The 20,530-nt window shown below is 47.6% G+C and overlaps 1 protein-coding gene across 14 annotated transcripts in view; it reads left to right on the top strand.

Annotated features, from left to right (window-relative positions):
* The window catches only part of slco4a1 (solute carrier organic anion transporter family, member 4A1), an 80,320-nt gene that overhangs the window by 25,624 nt on the left and 34,166 nt on the right, over positions 1-20,530 (top strand). For 12 of the 14 annotated variants that reach the window (XR_011516676.1, XR_011516675.1, XR_011516677.1 and 9 more), the window contains exons 5-10: positions 1,652-2,626; positions 4,863-4,953; positions 15,804-15,925; positions 17,715-17,826; positions 18,238-18,392; positions 19,058-19,328. Coding sequence is in view for 10 of the 14 variants with exons in the window: in XM_070544880.1 (XP_070400981.1) it covers positions 1,652-2,626; positions 4,863-4,953; positions 15,804-15,925; positions 17,715-17,826; positions 18,238-18,392; positions 19,058-19,328 (1,726 nt within the window). In the remaining 4 variants the exon portion in view is untranslated. Of the gene's footprint in view, positions 1-1,604; positions 2,627-4,862; positions 4,954-15,803; positions 15,926-17,714; positions 17,827-18,237; positions 18,393-19,057; positions 19,329-20,530 lie in introns of all 14 variants that reach the window. The other 2 variants (XM_070544881.1, XM_070544882.1) reach the window with 1 other exon arrangement.

The following is a 20,530-nucleotide window of genomic DNA, read 5'->3' as shown; positions in this document are numbered from 1 at the left end:
GGCCCCCCGGGGCGATCCTCTGTGCCTCTCGAGGGGGGCGGGGGCCTTCCTGGTTGCAGTCTCCTTGGGGTTCCTGTGCTCTGGGGCAGCGCCTGGATCTCTGGGACTTGGAGCTCCCCCCGTCTCCTACACATCTTTGGGGGGCAGAACTGTGGCCCCTCACACTCTCTGTTGGACGCTCCTATAGAGAAACCTTACATAAACAAGCGCGTGTACACACACAGGTGCTCTCAAAAGTATGGGCTTGGGCACGTTAAACACATGTCTTAAGACTATGGTGGGCACTTAATGCACTGTGATTTATTATCGTGATTCTTCAGTTAAACAATGTTGATTATATATTTTTTTCATCAAGTTGACGCAGTGATAGCTTGATCTTGTTGTATTGTTGTTGTGTCCCTTTTTTTGTCCTTTTGTTTTTTTGTCTCTTTCTGCAGGTCTAGAAGCAGACTCTTGTTCATTGTTTATTTTTGTGGAACCCCCCCCCCCCCCCCCCCCACCACCTTTTCTTTTACTTTCTCTTTCACCTCTGTCTCCGTGTCTGGTCGGAATTATAAAGCATTCAACAACAACAACAATAAAGTTTTAAGTATCAGGCGTGACATTAAAAGCAAACGCTTTGATGCTCCACCTGAGAATAAATCTGTAAGGCTTGTCACCAGCATTCAGACATCAATTCTGTTTGCTTCACAGCCAGACAGGACACGGTAAAAAAAAAAAAAAAAAGATCCGGGACCCGGGAGTGTGGTACTCCAGATGACACCTTGGCTGGCAGAGGAGACGGAGGTGTGCTGGCGACCCGGTTCAGAGTTGCCCTCGGTACACGTTGTTGAAGCGTTTGCAGATGCGCTTTCTTAAGTTTAAATTACTCAGAAAATCAAAGACTCTGAACGAGTCTGCGTTAGCGGTTGCAATTCAGCTATCCTGTCTGGCTTGGCAGGAACAGCGTGAGGGGGGGGGGAGAAAGGAGCCGCAGCCCCGTTCCCCCGTTAGCGGTTGTTCACACGTCCTCTCTCTCTCGTTGTCAAACACCGAACTGAATCATGAACACTTACTTACCAAAAGCCTTTCTCTTCTCAAAGCAAACGTGCGTCAGAGCAAATGTGTTTTGGAGTTTACTGTGAGAGTGTGTGTGTGTGAAGGTCATTATAACATCTTCAAAAATTATTTAATTAAGTATTGATTCATTATAGTTATTATGATTACCCAAAGCATAATAATAATTCATTTGATTAAAATACATTTATAATGAGTAAAATGGTAAAATGATTATTTAGCATTAATAAACAAAGGAAGCGTAAGACTCTTTTATTATGAATAGCTTTCATGAGAACAACATCTTCTGGCACTGCAGGTGGCAGATGTTATGGTTTGCAGCAGACTCTTGCAGACTTCATGTCGGCAAAGGTCTTAATCTGTGGGTTAAAGTTCTGAGCGACCCAGCTCTGACCCAGCCGGGCCAAGTACAACCTTTGGCACAGAAAACCCATATTTCCTCACGTTACAATGCTGTATGTGTTGTTGAGTCATCCATTCAGGCTGACAGGCATCATTATCGTAATGGCTGTGTTGAACTTCATCAGGTTCCTTTTTTCCTTTCCCAGGATGCCATTGCTGTGGTTTGTTTCACCATCTTTTACCATTTGAACAGATAAACACTCTGAAGAATCCGTATTCAGCTCAACAGACTCAAGAGGAGTGGGTTATAAACCAAGAGGAGACTCAGGCTCAACCAGAACATCATATAAGATCATAGATCCTCTCGGGTACTTCTCAGGAGCTGGGATGTCAGTGCTGCTTCATGCTAACTCCTCTTTCAACTCCAAACAGAAGCTCCTGGACTTGCAGGACTGCCTTCCAGATGGGGGTAACTGTTTGGACAGTCCTGTGGACCCCCAGACAGGAAGCCCTGTGGGTTCTGGTCCAAGAAGCTCAAACAGGCCAGGAGCAGAGGACCCTATTAGTCCCCAGATTTCCACTAGAGCTACTCTGCTCCCCGGGCAGGTATATGGAGCAGACATGCAGCCATTTGCAGAGACTTACTTGGGGTTAACACAGGTCTCTAATGACTCAGGTCAGCTGTGTGGTTGGGGGGTTCTGACGCCCAGATTCATCCAGATTTTCAACACCCCATGCTGGGTGCTGCTTTTCCTTTGCGTGGCCTCTTTTCTCCAGGGGATGATCATCAATGGTTTCATCAACACAGTGGTGACCTCCATTGAGCGACGCTTCAACCTTCGCAGCTATGAAGCCGGACTCATCGCCAGCTCCTATGACATTGCCGCTTGCATCTGCCTGGCTTTCGTCAGCTACTTTGGTGGAACAGGACACAAGCCTCGCTGGCTGGGATGGGGCATACTCATCATGGCGCTGGGATCTCTGGTGTTTGCCTTGCCTCATTTCACGACACCCCCCTACCTGGTCAGTCTGTCTGAACAACTGGGAATGTGCCCCACCAACCAAACCAGTCTGTGCAAGGAAAAGGATGGGGGAGGGCTGTCCAGTTACCGTTTTGTGTTCATGCTGGGTCAGTTCCTGCACGGCATCGGCGCCACGCCTCTCTACACATTAGGCGTCACGTACCTGGACGAGAATGTCAGCTCAAACTACGGGCCTGTCTACATAGGTGAGTAAAGTCTTCTGTTTCTGCCAGCTGCACGTTGAATAAAACAATGATGAGATCCCCCAAGACAAAAACACTCCTATAGCAGCGAGCTTGAATGAGACTGTTTACTGGTCTAACTTTTTAAATTCTTTTTACTTTTGTAATCTGAAAGTACAAAATGGCCAAAGGGGATAACACTTTCAGCCAGAAAGAGGCTTTTAACCACAGCGACTCACGCACACACAAGATAGTGAGGCTTCGGAAGCAGAAGGGCCTGAAATGAGCCGGGATCAAACCCAAAGATTGTTGAGGACAATCTCCTTCACATTTTATTTACTTTGTAGTTCAAACCCAGACATGTGCAGAACTCAATATTATCTCACCCCCTTATCAGTCACTTCAGATTACAAGAGGGAAAGCAGTCTGACAGAGAACATAAACTGGGAACGGACTGAACTGTTGCACAGTGACACCGTTTTAGCAGACAATACAGCAAATCTAAAAAGCAGAAATGGGAGGGCTTCTCGTTTTTCACACAGTTATCTTTGACTCTAGACTCAGATAAAGTCTATTTTTAAACAGCATAATTGGATTTATTTTATAATGCCAAAAATTATTGGTGAATCCCACCAAAACCCTGAGGTCCAGTGATCAAAGCCTACTGGTTGTGCAGCACCAGGCTAAAGGTCAAAGGTGACAGATCATCTGCTGCTGTTGCCTCCAGACTGGACCTCTCTCCCCCTGAGCCTGAGATCAGTGGACTCAGTGGTCTCCTTCAAACTCACCTGTTCAGGCTTTGGTGGGGCAGGCTCCCCCTTTGGCCCCTCTGATCCATGTCTGTTGGGCCCTCAGGTTGCTGTTGCATTTCACTGCGGTACCCTGGCATGTGTGGGCTCCACATCGTTTAAGGTTTCATAAAAATAAAAACATTGATGGCCAGATTTATAAGGCACTTTTCAAGGTATCTGTAGCACTTTTTAGTATATATGCACTCACATAGTCACACTCTGCCAGTGTAGCCATTTAGACCCAGCATGGGCAAGTTGCTGGCATTAAACCTACAACCTTCTGGTTACTGAGCAACGCTCTGCCTCCTGAGTGACTTCTGCCTTACTATAACAATCACTAAATGCTATATGAACTCTAATACCTTCTGGAGAGAACTTGTGTCATGTGTATCTTAGTTTTATTAATTCTATCCACAAATATTTCAAATTCTACTCATGGTGTGTTTCTATATTATGTACTGGCTCTTCTTTTAGGAAGATAAACTTGTGTGCTAAAAGGTCTGTTGATCTGTTGACACACACAAACATTTGCCCCCCCCCAGTAATAGCATCTACTCTTCTTAATATAATTCTGACGCACAACTAAAGTCCCACACTCGTTACATTTATCAACAAAAAGTGAAGAGAGAGCGGGATGACGGCTGGAGTGCCCGTCAGACTCAGAACTTGTTGCGTGGACTGTCTGGCATCGTTTACACAGCGCTGCTTGTGAGTAAACAACACTTACGTTTTCTTACATTGAATTAAATAACCACACTGACATTTTACTAGATAAATTAGGAGTCAGGCGCAAACAGGAGGTGTCATGGACGATTGACCTGTTGTTGCTGGTTTGATTCAGATTGCAGCGCCGTGTTCTGCCAGGCTCAGAGCTTTCATGTGAGACTTGTTGTGTTCCAAGAATGAAATTAAGTATAAACTGCTCCAGTTTGTATATATAATAAAGATTCAATATATAATTTAATTTCAGCAGATTATGTGCAGATGTAACTGCACATAATCATTAACATGAAACAAAAATATGTTTAGAGTTTTTACGAAGATCTATCTCTATCTAATCTCTAATTTCCCTCTGGGATTAATAAAGTATTAATTGATTGATTGATTGATTGAAATCAAATCGTTGGAGAAACACTGCTAAGATTGAGCTTCACCCACTGCTGAAATATTCTATAACACAATATTCATATAAAAACCAATCAATACATTAATTACTGTAATTATTTCACACACACACGCACACGCACACTCTCTCTCTCTCTCTCTCTCTCTCTCTCTCTCTCTCTCTCTCTCTCCTGAAACTCCTGAGAGTTTTATGTTCTAAACTTATTTTTCTTTATGAAACACAAACTTTCAGGACTTCATTTGAGGATCAGTGAGGTTTTTTATAACCACTCAAACATGAGGCAGGACACAGGAAGTAGGTGTGCTGATTGCTGATTGTGTTTCTGTGCTCTCTCGCTCTACAGGGATCTTTTACACAGCAGCCATTCTGGGTCCTGCAGCTGGCTACCTGTTGGGAGCTCAGTTCCTCCACATATACACAGACAACCAACCGACGTGAGCCAACTTTCAGCACCAGACTTAACACATCCATCCATCCATTTTCTATATTCACTTATCCACGCAGCAGGGCCGGGGTGGGGTGGGGGGGTTATATCCAGCAGTCTTTGGGTAAGCAGGCGAGTTACACCCTAGACAGCTTGCCAGTCTATCGTAGGGCAACAGAGACACACATGACAATCAACCACGCACACACACTCACAGCTAATACAATTTAGACAGACCAATCAATCTGACAGTCAAGTTTTTGGACAAGGGGAATATTGTTTTCCTGGATTAAATTTAACAAAAGATTAGAAGCCAGCCAGCTTGAGAGGAGCAAGTTGAGGTGGCTCGGGCATCTAGTCAGGATGCCTCCTGGACGCCTCCTTGGTGAGGTTTTCCAGGCACATCCAACCAGTGGGAGACCTAAAGGTAGACCCAGGACACGGTGGAGGGACTATGTCTCTCACCTGGCCAGGGAACACCTTAGGATTTCCCCAGAAGAGCTGGTCCAAGTGGCTGGGGAAAGGGAAGTCGGGGCCTCTCGACTTAGGCTGCTGCCTCATGACCCGACTCCGGATAAGTGGATGGAAATGGATGGATGGAAAAGATTAGAAAGGTTTCCATTATTGTTAACAAAACATCCTTTGATAGTTTTGGTACCTGTTGCTTTAATCGTTAAATGACAGTTAGACTATGTTTATGTTTGTTTATGTATTTAGCAGACTCTTTTGTCCAAAGCGACTTACAAGTGATAATCGGCATGTTGCCCTTGAGGCTAACAACAACAACAATAACAACAACATTGACATCAGTCATGGAGAGGAGGGAACAAGGAGTGGACGGTAGAGAGGGGGGACGGGTGCTAGTTAAGAAGATGCTCTCTGAAGAGCAGGGTCTTCAGGAGTTTCTTGAAAATTGAAAAGGAAGCTCCTGTTCTGGTAGTGTTAGGAAGGTCATTCCACATTTGTGGAACGATGCATGAGAAGAGTCTGGATTGTCCTGAGCGTGGTGTAGGCACTGCTAGCCGACCATCCTGTGATGACCGGAGCGGCCGGGCCGAGACGTAAGCCTTTGCAAGAGGATTCAGGTAGATGGGAGCCGTACCATCTCGGACTTTGTATGCTAGTGTTAGCTATTTGAATTTGATGCGTGCTGCTAGCGGTAGCCAGTGGAGCTCAATGAACAGAGGGGTGACGTGTGCTCTTTTAGGCTGATTGAAGACCAGACGCGCCGCTGCGTTCTGGACCATTTGAAGAGGTCTCACAGTACAGCCTGGAAGACCAGTTAGAAGGGCGTTGCAGTAATGGAGGCGGGAGATGACATTAGATTGCACCAGGAGCTGGGTGGCATGTTGTGTTAGGTATGGTCTGATCTTTCGTATGTTATACAGCGCAAAGCGGCATGAACGAGCAACAGAGGCAACATGATCTTTAAAGGTTAGGTGTTCATCAATCACAACACCCAGATTTCCAACTGCCTTTGAAGGAGCCAGAGATAGGAAGTCATTTTGGATTGAGATATTGTGCTGTATGGATGGTTTTGCTGGGATGACGAGTAGTTCAGTTTTAGAGAGGTCGAGTTGGAGATGGTGGGATTTCATCCATGTTGACAAGTCAGAGAGACAGTTTGATATACGTGCAGAGACAGTGTGGTCGTTCGGTGGAAATGACAGATAGAGCTGGGTGTCGTCTGCATAGCAGTGGTAGGAGAAGCCATGTGATCGAATGATCTCACCCAGTGAGGTGGTGTATATGGCAAAGAGAAGAGGTCCTAGTACAGCGCCCTGGGGGACTCCTGTGGCAAGATGGTGCACGGTAGAGCATTGTCCAAGCCAAGATACGCTGAATGATCGTCCTGTGAGGTACGATTCAAACCAGGCGTGTGCTTTCCCTGTGATGCCCATGCTAGAGCGTGTGGACAAAAGGAAGCCATGGTTGACCGTGTCACTTCGTCTAATTGAAGCCCTGAAAATAAAAATGAATAACTCACCTAAAAATGGTTTGTGGGGCTCTACACTGGTGTTACAAGTCTAAAGATCACCAGTCTGATATATAATTATTACTTACGCACAAAATGAAGTTTGACAAATGCACAAGTCATTTTCTACGCAAACCAGTGGCAGCTGGTGAGAAAAAATTCTTTGTAGAGTAATGTGTAAAATATTCCTTTTCTTTTCTATTTTACGTATTTAAATGAATGAACTCAAGGCTACAAAAGACTCAGGACTTATTTTCTATCCTCTTTGAGAAAATCTTGTCTTCTGGCTCATAAATGACTATATAATTTTATACATTTATATAATCATATTTGGTTGAATGAACAATTTGTTTGAATCCAAAGTGTTTTAATAATGTGGCCAATACTCTACCCTAATGAATGATGGCTTAAAATAAATAGTTTTCCTGTCATGATTTATTTCAGATCTTAAATTACACCACATTAGCATTTGTTGAATTTAATGTTAGTGTATCTGTTGACATGACTGAGGGGAGTTTCCTGACCCAAGACATGCAGAATGATTCGGAGACAGAGGTAGGAAAAAATAAGATACAATTTTATTTCTTTTAACTGAACTAAAGAGGCACCACAAAATGTGGAGATGGGTAGCAAAGGCGCAGAGCACTCTTTCCGGTGGCCGGGGTCTGTAGGATAGACAGAGGTGAGAATCTTGTGGCTGAAGTGGAATAAATTCTTCGGAGGAGTCTTACTGTAGGAAGCTGGCTTTGATGTCTGGGCAGATCTGGGGTGAGCTGTGGCAGAGGTGTTGGTACTGGGGCGTGATCCAAGAGGTGAGCGGAGGAGAGCGGTGGGGTCCACCAGGAGGAGGGAGATCTGTAGCACGGTTCCAGATTATGGCTGAGGTTGGATGAGGCAGGTCTGAAGATGATCCTGAGGAAAGCAGGGCGAATGATTACTACGCTCATTAAGAGCACAAACACCATCTGTAGCTACTAGGACTGAGATAACAATAACTGTAGCGATCTATAAACTGTGACAAGAACTGTAGCTTGTACTAAAGGCAAGACAGAACTACCCAAGTTGAGTAATCTTCCAGCGAGGTGAAGTGATCTCCCAGCTCCTTATAAACCCTGGCAGGTGATGGGAAACACACCGCAGCTGGCCACTCTCCGGCACCGCTCACCTGCAACGACTTGGTGGTAATTAGTTGAATGTGCAGACTCACCCCAGATCCTGACAGTACCCCCCCTCAACGGACGCCCCCTGGCGTCCCAGCAGAGGAAGAGGAGGCGGAGGAAGAAGACGAGGCCCTGGAAGCTTCAAAGTCCGCGATGAGAGAGGGGTCCACAATAAAAGACCCCGGAACCCAGGACCTGTCCTCGGGACCGAAACCCTCCCAGTCCACGAGGTACTGCCGACCCCGTCCCCGGGGACGAACGTCGAGGAGCCTCCTGACCGGGTAGACGAGACCACCTTCAAAGAAACGAGGAGGAGGAGGAGCAGGAGAGGGACACAGGGGACTAGACACAACAGGCTTGACGAGGGACACATGAAAAACAGGGTGGATCTTAAGGGAGGAAGGAAGGGTCAAACGAACAGTGGAGGGACCCGGGACTGCAGCAATGGTGTAGGGACCGATGAAGCGAGGGGAGAGCTTCCAGTTGGAGGACTTCAGGCGAATGTCCCTGGTGGACAGCCAGACCTGCTGTCCAGGGGCGTACAGAGGAGCAGGACGTCTGTGCCGGTCAGCAACCTTCCTGTTGCGCTCGGCCGTCCGTTCCAGGGCTGCAACGGTCTGAGTCCATGCGCGCCGAGCGCCACGGAGGAACTGCGGGACAGAGGAGGCGGACCGCACCTGGTCTGAGGGGAACAAGGGAGGTTGGAAACCCAGCGACGTCTCGAAGGGAGACCTGCCTGTGGACGAGGAGACATGAGCATTGTGCGCCTACTCCACCCAGGGGAGTTGGGCGCTCCAGGTAGAGGGATTCGTGGCACAGACACAACGCAGGGTGGCTTCCAACTCCTGGTTTAACCGCTCACACTGCCCATTAGTCTGGGGGTGAAACCCTGATGTGAGGGAGACCCTTGCCCCCAGGGCGGCAGCGAACTCCTTCCACAGCTGCGAGACAAACTGGGGACCTCTGTCAGACAGGATGTCCTGAGGGATGCCGTGAAGGCGGAACACATGTTTAACCAAAAGTTGGGCAGTGACTGAGGATGAAGGGAGCGACTTAAGGGGAACCAAGTGGCAGGCCTTAGAAAAACGATCAACTATGGACAAAATCACAGAAAACCCATGAGACGGGGGAAGACCAGTAACGAAATCCAGGGCAATGTGAGACCAGGGTCGTGAGGGTATAGGAAGAGGCTGGAGAAGACCAGCAGGTGGCTGGTTGGAGATCTTACCCCTGGCGCAGATGTGGCAGGCCGCAATATAGTCCTTCACGTCCTTGTACAGGGTTGGCCACCAAAACATGCGCCGGATGAGGGCCACAGTGCGTCCCACTCCTGGATGCATAGAAAAGCGTCCGGTGTGGGCCCAGTGGATGACGGAACCTCGGACCTGGTTGGGGACGAAGAGCAGGTCACGTGGGACATTACCTGGGCCTGGGTCAGACTTCTGGGCTTGGAGGACCTTATCACGGATGTCCCAGGTCAGGGATCCCACGACGCAGGAGGGGGGAATGATGGTCCCAGGTTCTTGTTCTCTGTCAGGAGAAAACTGTCGGGAGAGGGCGTCAGGGATGTTCTTAGAGCCAGGTCTGTAGGAAATAATAAAGTTGAAACGGGAAAAGAACAGGGACCAACGATACTGTCGGGGGTTGAGTCTTCTGGCGTCCTTCAGATAGGCCAGATTCTTATGGTCTGTCCAGATGACCACCGGGAGCTCTGCTCCCTCGAGCCAGTGCCTCCATTCCTCCAAAGCCAACTTGACAGCGAGGAGTTCCCGGTCTCCGACATCATAATTCCTCTCAGCAGGGGTCAGCCGCCGGGAAAAGAAAGCACAGGGATGGAGAGCGTTATCGTGTGGGTTTACCTGGGACAGCACAGCACCCACCCCAGCGTCCGAGGCGTCTACCTCCATGGTAAACTGCCTGGTGGGGTCTGGTCGGGTAAGGACAGGAGCCTGGGTGAAGCTATGCTTCAGTCGGGCAAAGGCGTCTTGGGCCTGGGGGGTCCAAACAAAAGGTCTAGAAACAGACGTCAAACTGGTTAGAGGGGCCGCTACCTGACTGTAGTTGCGGATGAAACGGCGATAAAAATTTGCGAAGCCCAGGAAACGCTGTAGTTGTTTCCTGGAGGTGGGCGTGGGCCAGTCCAGTATGGCCTGGGTCTTCTCTGGGTCCGCCCTCAAACGACCACTCTCCAGGATGAAGCCCAAGAACTTGACAGAGGGTACGTGGAACTCGCACTTCTCCGCCTTCACAAACAATCTGTTCTGGAGGAGGCGCTGTTGCACTGCCCTCACATGTTCCTTGTGCTCTGTAATGTTCTTAGAGAAAATCAGGATATCGTCTAAGTAGACAGAAACAAAACGGTTAATATAATCCCCCAGCACAGAATTGATTAAAGCCTGGAAGACAGCCGGAGCATTGGTCAGACCAAAAGGCATTACCAAATATTCATAATGTCCAAGTGGAGTCTTAAAAGCAGTCTTCCACTCATCCCCCTCCTTAATCCTGACCAGGTGGTAAGCGTTTCTGAGGTCTAGTTTGGTGAAGACAGTGGAGCCCTGCACGGGTTCAAAAGTGGATGACAGGAGAGGCAGGGCATACTTATTCTTCACAGAAATGTTGTTGAGTCCCCGGTAGTCTATACACGGTCGCAGCGTGCCATCCTTCTTGGGGACAAAGAAAAACCCCGCTCCCAAAGGGGAGGTTGAGGGTCGAATCAGTCCAGCAGCCAAACTTTCGGATATGTATTTCTCCATACACTCCCGCTCAGGTTTGGAGAGGCAGTAAAGGCGACTGGTAGGAAGAGGAGCTCCTGGAAGTAGCTCAATACTACAGTCAAATGGTCTGTGAGGCGGAAGGGTGGCTGCATGTTCCTTACTAAAAACACTCCCAAGATCATGGTAACATTTGGGAACTTCTGAGAGGTCTGGGGGCACAGAAGTAGTCGGGCGGTCCCTAGTGGAGAAAGGGAGTGCGGACTTGAGGCACGATTCAGAGCAGCGGGGACTCCAGGTCTCGATGCAGTTTGACTGCCAGTTGATGTGCGGGTTGTGGACTGAGAGCCAGGAATGACCCAAAACTACAGGGGCGTTTTGTGATGGAAAAACAAAAAACGAGAGTTCTTCAGTGTGATTACCGGATATTCTGAGAGTGAGGGGAGCTGTGCGGTGAGTTATTGTGGTGAGAGAATTACCATCTAGAGACGAGACCGCTAGAGGCGTAGATAGAGGCACAGTGGAAAGTTCTAACTGTTTCACCAGCTCAGAGTCCATAAGGGACTGCTCACAGCCAGAATCTAAAAGGGCGTGACAGTCGAGGGCGTGAAGTCTAGAAATTACGGTACAGGGAATGATGCTACGAGAGGTTCCACTGGTTATACTGCCCATCATTACTCTCGTTCCTAACGACGGGCCCTGTCTTTTAGTGAAGGACACTTCGAGACATAATGGCCTGCGAGTCCACAATATAAACACAGACCTGACCTGCGGCATTGCTGCTTCTCCTCTGGGTCCAGATGTGTACGACCCAGCTCCATGGGTTCCTCCCTCGGGCTCTGGTTTTTAGGTTGCGACGGAGACTGAGAAGGGTAATTAGGTGAAGGTGTACGAGTACCTGATTGTCTCTCCCGGTGTCTTTTATCAATGCGGATCGCCAGATCGATCAGTCCATTTAGAGTGGCGGGTTCAGCACAGAACGCCAGTTGGTCTTTAATCCTCTCAGACAAAGCCTTAGAAAAAACCCCTTTTAGAGCCTCCTCATTCCAGCTCGAGGAAGCCACGTAGGTCCGGAAGTCTATGGCGAACTCAGCTACCGATCTTCGCCCCTGAGATAAATGAAGCAGCTTATGTGCCACGTCACCAGGTGTCTCCTCACATCCGAAGGTTAGTTTAAAATCCTTAACAAACTCAGAATAAGAGCCGGTTAAAAATGTTTCATCATGGCTCCTAGCCTCTGCCCAGCGGAGAGCTCGCCCGCGTAGCAGACCAACAACATATGAAATGCGAGCAGATTCTGTAGTGAATGAATGAGGTGAACGTCCGAAGGCTAGCCTGCACTGAAGCAGGAAACCCTGGCATTCAGAGGACTCACCCTCAAACGTGTCGGCAGGCGGTGAGGGGGCAGCCCGGAAGTGTTGGAGAGCTGGGAGTTCCTGAGCAACGGCCCCGGGTGGAGCTCCTGGTTCCGGAGGTTCCGTAACTGGGGGCTGACTGCTGTGCAGGTTTTGAAGCAGTGCTTCCATACGGAGGAGACGTTGATTAGAGGCCGAAGTTTGTTCCATGAGGGCTTGTAAGGTCCGGTCGTGGAGAGCCAGCGTGTCGGAGATGGATGGGGAAGGGGGTTCTGCAGAGTCAGGAGTATGGCTGGAAGATTCTGACATGACTGAGGGGAGTTTCCTGACCCAAGACATGCAGAATGATTCGGAGACAGAGGTAGGAAAAAATAAGATACAATTTTATTTTTTTTAACTGAACTAAAGAGGCACCACAAAATGTGGAGATGGGTAGCAAAGGCGCAGAGCACTCTTTCCGGTGGCCGGGGTCTGTAGGATAGACAGAGGTGAGGATCTTGTGGCTGAAGTGGAATAAATTCTTCGGAGGAGTCTTACTGTAGGAAGCTGGCTTTGATGTCTGGGCAGATCTGGGGTGAGCTGTGGCAGAGGTGTTGGTACTGGGGCGTGATCCAAGAGGTGAGCGGAGGAGAGCGGGGGGGTCCACCAGGAGGAGGGAGATCTGTAGCACGGTTCCAGATTATGGCTGAGGTTGGATGAGGCAGGTCTGAAGATGATCCTGAGGAAAGCAGGGCGAATGATTACTACGCTCATTAAGAGCACAAACACCATCTGTAGCTACTAGGACTGAGATAACAATAACTGTAGCGATCTATAAACTGTGACAAGAACTGTAGCTTGTACTAAAGGCAAGACAGAACTACCCAAGTTGAGTAATCTTCCAGCGAGGTGAAGTGATCTCCCAGCTCCTTATAAACCCTGGCAGGTGATGGGAAACACACCGCAGCTGGCCACTCTCCGGCACCGCTCACCTGCAACGACTTGGTGGTAATTAGTTGAATGTGCAGACTCACCCCAGATCCTGACATCTGTAGATTCACGCACCACTATATTATCATTAATGGTTAAAAGATTTTTGCTTCACACTAACAAATAACTTCTAGGCTGTGCTTAATTTGAGCCGGATCTTGCCGGAACAATCTCTGCAACGAAATGCTGCTGAACCGTCCTTATCAGTTGAATATGTGAAATTTCCACCAACAGAAAAGGGATCTCATGTTTTTGTGTCTTAATTTTTACGTTTGTGGGTACACCTCCCCTCAGCTCTCACAGATCACAGAATCACAATTTTTCTAATGGTCAACAAATGTAGGTAGATTATTTTAGTATAACTCCTGTTTAACTCGGGCTACTAACAGAAAAATAACTGGTGTGTAGTTTATAATCCAAACTTAAACATAAATTGAAACTGAAGCTCAGAGAGGCGGAGTCTTGCTTCTGCGGCGTCCCAAAGGTGTGTTTTCATTCGTCAAATACAGACTAGAGTCGTAGGTATTCAAGCAGTGCTGGAAAACTTTTTGAGGTTGATTTGGTCGTGAGACGGCTCAGAAAGCTGTTGCAGAGCCGGTCACACTGTATGTTCACCGACATGCAAACCACCCTATCTTTGACCGTTTTTTTGTCACGATTCTGCTCAGGAAGAGGGATTTGGCTAAGATGGCCAAAAATCGCATCAGTGTGATCCGGGCATAAGGCTGCTAATCTCCCTGTGGGAAGACAGGGTCCCAGCCTGTATCTGTGTTGCTCTACATGTTTTGTGTGTGCAGCCTTGGACAGGCTGTACTGCAGAGACAGCTTTCTATGCTTCAGGATGTTGGGCGTTGTTAATAATGTTGATTCTGATTCTGATGCACCATCACTCTGGAACAGGGTCTATCTGGTCTCATCAGGCCCGTTTGAATACCGTAAATCCTCCAATACAGGCCGGTATTCAATTAAAGGCCGGGTCTCCAATTGTGGCCGGTGTCAGAGTCAGTTGAGGTAAATAATGGCCGGTCTCTTATTGTGGCCGGGTGGAATGTAGTAACAAGCAAGTATGAGCGTCCCAGCGGCAGGGTTATAGTCCCCAAATCAACCAGCAGGAGGCAGTAGAGGTTCACGCAGATCTTTATTAGGCTTTTTCTTCAACGCTTTGTAACGCTACAGACACGATCCTCTATCACGCTCCTACCACACAGAGTCACGGTGTCAGTTAACCATGCTAATTCAACCCGCTCCACAGAACACACATCACCTTCCCTGTGGCTTACATAACACTCACACAACACGCTAATCAGCACATAGGAACTAGCAGAACGATTGCGGCCGGCAAGCAGGGAGCGCTCCGCTGTTTTCGCGGTCGGTAGATCTGCCTCCTGAGCACGGCCACAGTAACAATCAGGTGTCGCCACCTCAAAAACTAATTTAACACGCGATCGTTCATGTCAGTTCATTTCCTTTAATGTTTTCTGTCTTTTATTTGCGCCTGATGTGTTTGCTGCATGCTGTGGAGCGGGGCGCTGCGCGCATCACCTTGTCCTCCGACGCACTGATCACTGATACGGCCGACAAACAGCGAGCACTCCGCTGTTTTAGCGGTCGGTAGATCTTTTAGAACTGCAGTTCAAAGGTAACTCATGAGGTGAATATATATGAACCCAGGTAGCAGTTTCTCTTTAGGACTGAGAGGAGATGCAGGAAGATAATAAACAGACAGGACAGAAAAATAGTCAAATAAAAACAAGTTAGTTTTTGTACCTGCTGGTTGCAACATACAGACACCATTGAAGGTAATCAGAAGTGAGGAACAGAAAATGAAATAATTATTTTAATGTTTAGAGCAGCAGGAACTCCGAGAGGCTGCAGGCGCATCAGTGAGTTTGTGGCGCTAAGCAGGGGGAGGGGGGAGAGGGCTGAAGCAGGGGGAGGGGGGAGAGGGCTGAAGCAGGGGGAGGGGGGAGAGGGCTGAAGCAGGGGGAGGGGGGAGAGGGCTAAAGCAGGGGGAGGGGGGAGAGGGCTGAAGCAGGGGGAGGGGGGAGAGGGCTAAAGCAGGGGGAGGGGGGAGAGGACTGAAGCAGAAACTACCGTTGTTAAAAGAAATGTGTTTAACTTTGAAAATGTGGGCGCAATTTTAATTGTCAAAAACTCCAATGAACATTAGTTCATTTTGCTCAAATGGAAATAGAGGCCTGCCTCTAATACTGGCCCTCCTTCCAATAAAGGCCTGGAGCTTGCTGAGCTTGAGTCAAATAGAGGCCCGGGCCTGTATTAGAGGATTTACGGTATGCGTTGGACACGTCTTATAACCCAGTTTAAGTCATTTCTACAATCTCCTTAGATGCTTTCTCTGCTTGATGCATGCCAATGATCTGACCCTTCTCACACAGACTAACATATTTTCCACCACCAACAGATGTGTCTTTCCACATGGTTGTTGATGAAATCAGAAGCAGCTCATTGCACTAGTTAGGTTAAATAACTTGTTGCAGCTGAGAGAGAGTCGCCCATGCAGTAATTATCCAATAGGAGGCTCCTGCCTGTCTGGTTAGGTAAATCCAGGTGGAGATGTTTTTTGGACAAGCAGTATACATGTTGGAGAGGGGGCAGTCTGAATAACACTTTTTAATCCTTCATTGGGATCACTACAGGATTGCTGGTTATGTATTTTGTGTGTTCTACAGGACAGAAATGACTCCTGACAACCCTCACTGGGTTGGAGCTTGGTGGATCGGGTTCCTTGCAGGCGGAGCAGCTGCTCTACTGGTAGCATTCCCCATCCTGGGTTACCCTCGACAACTTCCAGGTAAATTTAAATATGTTGGTGGTGTTCAGACGGGCTGATGGTGCCAAATGGCAGCGTAGCCTCTGTCAGACAGCCCCAGGGCAGTTGTGGCTACATAGTTGCTTACCATCACCAGCAGCGTGTGAATTATGGAAAACCCTTTGAGTGCATTGAAAGGCTTAATAATTCAAATTCATTATTCATTATTATTATTATTATTATTATTATTATTATTATTATTACAAACCATTTTATTTGTTCAGTGCATTTTAAAACGGCGTGAGGGCTGAATGTCATGGTCTGCATCTGTGTCTTCCTTCATGTGTCTCCTGATGTTTCTCCATCCCTCTCTAGATTCCCTTCTGTGTCTCATAGCGCCCTCATGTGTCTTTTGTCTGCGCCTCAGTTACGTGTCTTATGTTGTTACCCTTTTTAATCATTCCTCCCAGGTCAGCTCCAGCCTCTCTCAGTGTGTGTGTGTGTGTGTGTGTGTGTGTGTGTGTGTGTGTGTGCGTGTGTGTGTGTGTGTGTGTGTGTGTGTGTGTGTGTGTTATGTCCTCCTCCAGCTAGTGTGTGTGAGCCCTTCCCTCTGTCTTTAGATATTGTTGTTTAGTTTTGTGTTTAGGTATTTGCCCTCCTCTGTTTCTGTTTCCCAGGTAGATTATCATATTCACCTGTCTTCCCTCCAGCCCTCACTCCACACACCTGCTGCCAATTTCCCTAGTTACTCCTCCCTGTGTATATAAGCCCTGTCGTGTCTCAGTGTCTTGTCGGTCCATTGTTGTTTGTATGTCAGCGTGTTCTGATGCTCTGTGTGAGCTTTGTGCCTCGTCCCAGTTTTGTGCTCTAGGTGAGCTTTTGTTCCTTCTGGACTTTTGGCTCGCTGCCATTTGGATTTATTTTTGTTCTCCCTACAATAAAAGGATTTTTACTTTACACATCAACTCCTGCCTCGTGTCATCCTGGGTATCTGCATTTTTGGGTCCAAACCATCCTCATAACATGACACTGAACAAAGCGCCAGACAGTCAGAAAGAACTGAATAAAAAATTTCAGTACAATAAGTCAGGAGCAGACAATTCAAAACAATTCAATAAATAAGGTAAAGTCACCTGTAAGAGTAGTAAGAGCAATAAAACTAGCACACTAACAATGAGAACAGTCCCTACAAGCAACAGCTTTAAACAATAAGCATAAAGGAGGTCACTGTCCAAAAGCCACATGATATTTCTTCAGTCTAGACTTGAAAACCGAGACTGTTAGAGTCTCGCACGGTGAGAGGGAGGGCATTCCAAAGATGAGGAGCAGCATACACAAAAGCCGCTCTCCTCCTGCTTTATAATTCGTTTTGAGAATGCAGAGCAGTAAGCGGTCAGCTGATCTTAGGGAACGCATCGGCACATAGGGTGTAAGCAGCTCTGACAGGTAGTGGGGCGCTAGGCCATTTGATGCCTTGTAGGTGAACAACAGAATCTTGAAGCGCACCCTGAAAGTCACCGGCAGCCAATGCAGACGCTCCACAAACGGGGTAATGTGACGGCGTCTACTCGTGTTGGTTAGAACCCGGCTGCAGCATGTTGCACAGTCTGCAGCCGGGTTGATGCTGAAACAGGAGCGCCAATGTGTAGTGAGTTCACATAATTCAGACGAGGAGTAATAAAAGCATGTATCACCGACTCCAAATGAGGACGTTTCAGAACAGGTCTGAGCCGACCCAGTAGGTGGGATAATCTGCAAAAAATAAAGTATTTGGATGTAAATGCTGAACATTCATCATACCCTCAGCTTTCCCCTTACTCCATGATTTCAGGCTCACAGGAGCATGGAGCCTTGAGAGTGTCTGAAGCCCACCAGCTGAAGGATGGAAGCCACATCACAGCTTCAGACCCCCAGTTTGGAAAAACTGTCAGAGACATGCCAAGGTAAAGGACTGCTCGTGTCTGATAGTTTTCATTTCCCTGGTAGTCATTTGATTTGTCTAAACCTCTTCAGAGCTCTTTACACTTATTTTGTACATTTTCTTTCAGCAAGGTAAAGAAAAACCTTACCTGTATGCAAAAAAGAACCAACAATGGAACTCTTCAGAGCTCTGATGAGTGTTGGATGTTCGCTCTTTGGGTTACCACAGTGTTTACTGTCATTTCAAACCACACAGTGATGTGAAATCTTATTCAATCCCTGTACAGATTATGCAGGATTACACAGCACATTACATAACATGATGATATATCTTTGGATCTGAACTTCTTCACTGTAGTCAGATTACTGCTGGCTGCTTTAATTAAAAACAGAAGCTCACATTTAATTACTCAAATCTGACTTTTTCTTTTCAGATCTGTGCTGCTCCTCTTAAAAAACCCAACGTTCCTCTTTCTGTGTTTGGCGGGAGCCTCTGAGGCCATGCTGATCGGAGGCATGTCCACCTTTGGCCCAAAGTTCTTGGAGGCCCAGTTCAGTCTCAGTGCATCGGACGCTGCCATGTGGTTTGGTGAGTGGCTACAGAACAGAAACTGCACCCAGTAAAGACTTTCTGTTCAGTGACCCGTGTGTGAATCTGACAGTTGATGGCAAAGACTAAAGCAAGCTAGAATTAGTTAGTTTAGCCTCTGGCCCGGAGCATATGCCGTGATTTGGTACTGTATAAATTAACTGAATTGAAAACTGAGTCTCACCTTTGTAGCATCCCTGCAAATGGCCAACGTCGCTTAGACGTGCAGATCATGTCTATATTGAGTCCATTTGTCCAGACCACATATGTAGAACATCCAAACTAGGTCTTTTCACAGTGGGATCCCATATTCCCTAGCAATGACATGGAAATTTTAACTCTTTTGTGGTCAAGGCCACACCTATTCTCAAATTCTTGGGCTGCATGGTGGCGCAGTGGTTAGCACTGTTGCCTCGCAACACGAAGGTCGCAGGTTCGAAACTCGGCTGCTGCCTTTCTGCGTGGAGTTGCGTGTTCTCCCCATGCATGCGTGGGTTTCCTCGGGTACTCCGGTTTTCCCCACAGATCACAACATGCCCTATAGGTTATAAACTGTAAGTCGCTTTGGGTAAAAGCGTCAGCTAAGCACATAAACAACATAAACAAATGCATTTTTCTTTGCAATATGGTTTTATCTATTCTGATTCTGCTCTTTACCTTTGAAGGATACATGGTGGTGCCTGCAGGAGGTGGAGGCACCTTCCTGGGTGGATACATTGTGAAGAGACTGAACTTGCGCTGCAGGGGCATCATCCGATTCTGCATGGCGTGTGCCATAGTCAGTCTGATGGCCACATTTATCTTTCTCATCAACTGTCCCAATGTGCCCATGGCAGGCGTAACAGCGCCTTATTGGTCCAGGCAGATAGTGAAGCAACAACTGGACCAGTACAAAGTATTTTATGACAAACCCAGCAAACTTCACCTTGGAAACAGGTAAGTGATGCTTTTGTAACTTTCATTGGTTCCACTGTTAGTTTTACAGTAAATCCACTTTGAGCTACTCAAGCCTTTAAACATGCCACTCGCTATAGCTGTCCCAGACAGATAATGTCCAGCTTGCTTTATTCCAAAAGTTCACACACACACACACACACACACACACACACACACACACACACACACACACACACACACACACCTCCAGCACAACCCTTCACGTCCGCGAGGCAGCTGTGAGGAAGCAGTTCAAGACTCCAAATGCACGAAAAGCTCCAGGTGCTGATGGTGTTTCTTGCCACTCTAAAGTGTTTACGGGCATTTTCAACTCCCCACTGGAGGCTTCTCATGTACCTGCCTGCTTCAAGACCTCCACCATAGTCCCTGTACCCTAGAAACTAAGGATCACTGGACCCAATGACTACAGACCTGTGGCTCTGACATCTGTGGCCATGAATTCATTTGAGCACCATGTTCTCCCCCACCTCAAGACCCTCACAGCCCACCTCCTGGACCTCCTGCAGTTTGCTTGAAGAACTACTGGTCTTTAGATGATGCCATCAACATGGCTGTACACTTTATCCTCCAGCATCTGGACTCCCCAGGTAACTACACCAGGATCCTGTTGGACTTCAGCTCTGCCTTCAACACAAACCTCCTAGACCTCCTCCAAGACAAACTGTTCCAAGTGAACGTGCCTGACCCCATCTGCAGATGGATCACTGACTTCCTGATGGACAGGAAGCAACAAATCAGGCTGGAGAAAAATGTCCCGGGCCTGCAGACCATCAGCACCGGTTCCCCTCAGTGTTGTGTTCTCTCCCCTCTGATCTTCTCCCTGTACACCAACAGCTGCACCTCCAACCACGAGTCTGTCAAGTTTATCAAGTTTGCAGATGACACCACCGTCATCGGACCCATCTCTGACGGGTATGAGTCTGCCGACAGAAGGAGGTGGAACGGCTGGTGTCCTGCTGAGCTACAACAACCTGGTGCTAAACACCCAGAAGATAGCGGAGGTTGTTGTGGACTTTAGGAAGCACACAGGCCCACCATAAACCTGACACCCCTTCACGATGGTGGACTCATGTCACTTGTTACAACCCCGACATGAGACAGTAAAAATGTGAAGGAGGGGGTAACAGAAGAAACATGACTGTGAACTTAAAATGTGTTTAGTTTTCAAAAGGTTTAAAAAC

Source organism: Nothobranchius furzeri, chromosome 15 (assembly GCF_043380555.1).
Source record: "Nothobranchius furzeri strain GRZ-AD chromosome 15, NfurGRZ-RIMD1, whole genome shotgun sequence".
NCBI classification, from domain to species: Eukaryota; Metazoa; Chordata; class Actinopteri; order Cyprinodontiformes; family Nothobranchiidae; genus Nothobranchius; species Nothobranchius furzeri.
Note: the sequence above shows the minus strand (reverse complement) of the source record. Positions and strands in the feature narration are given on the sequence as shown.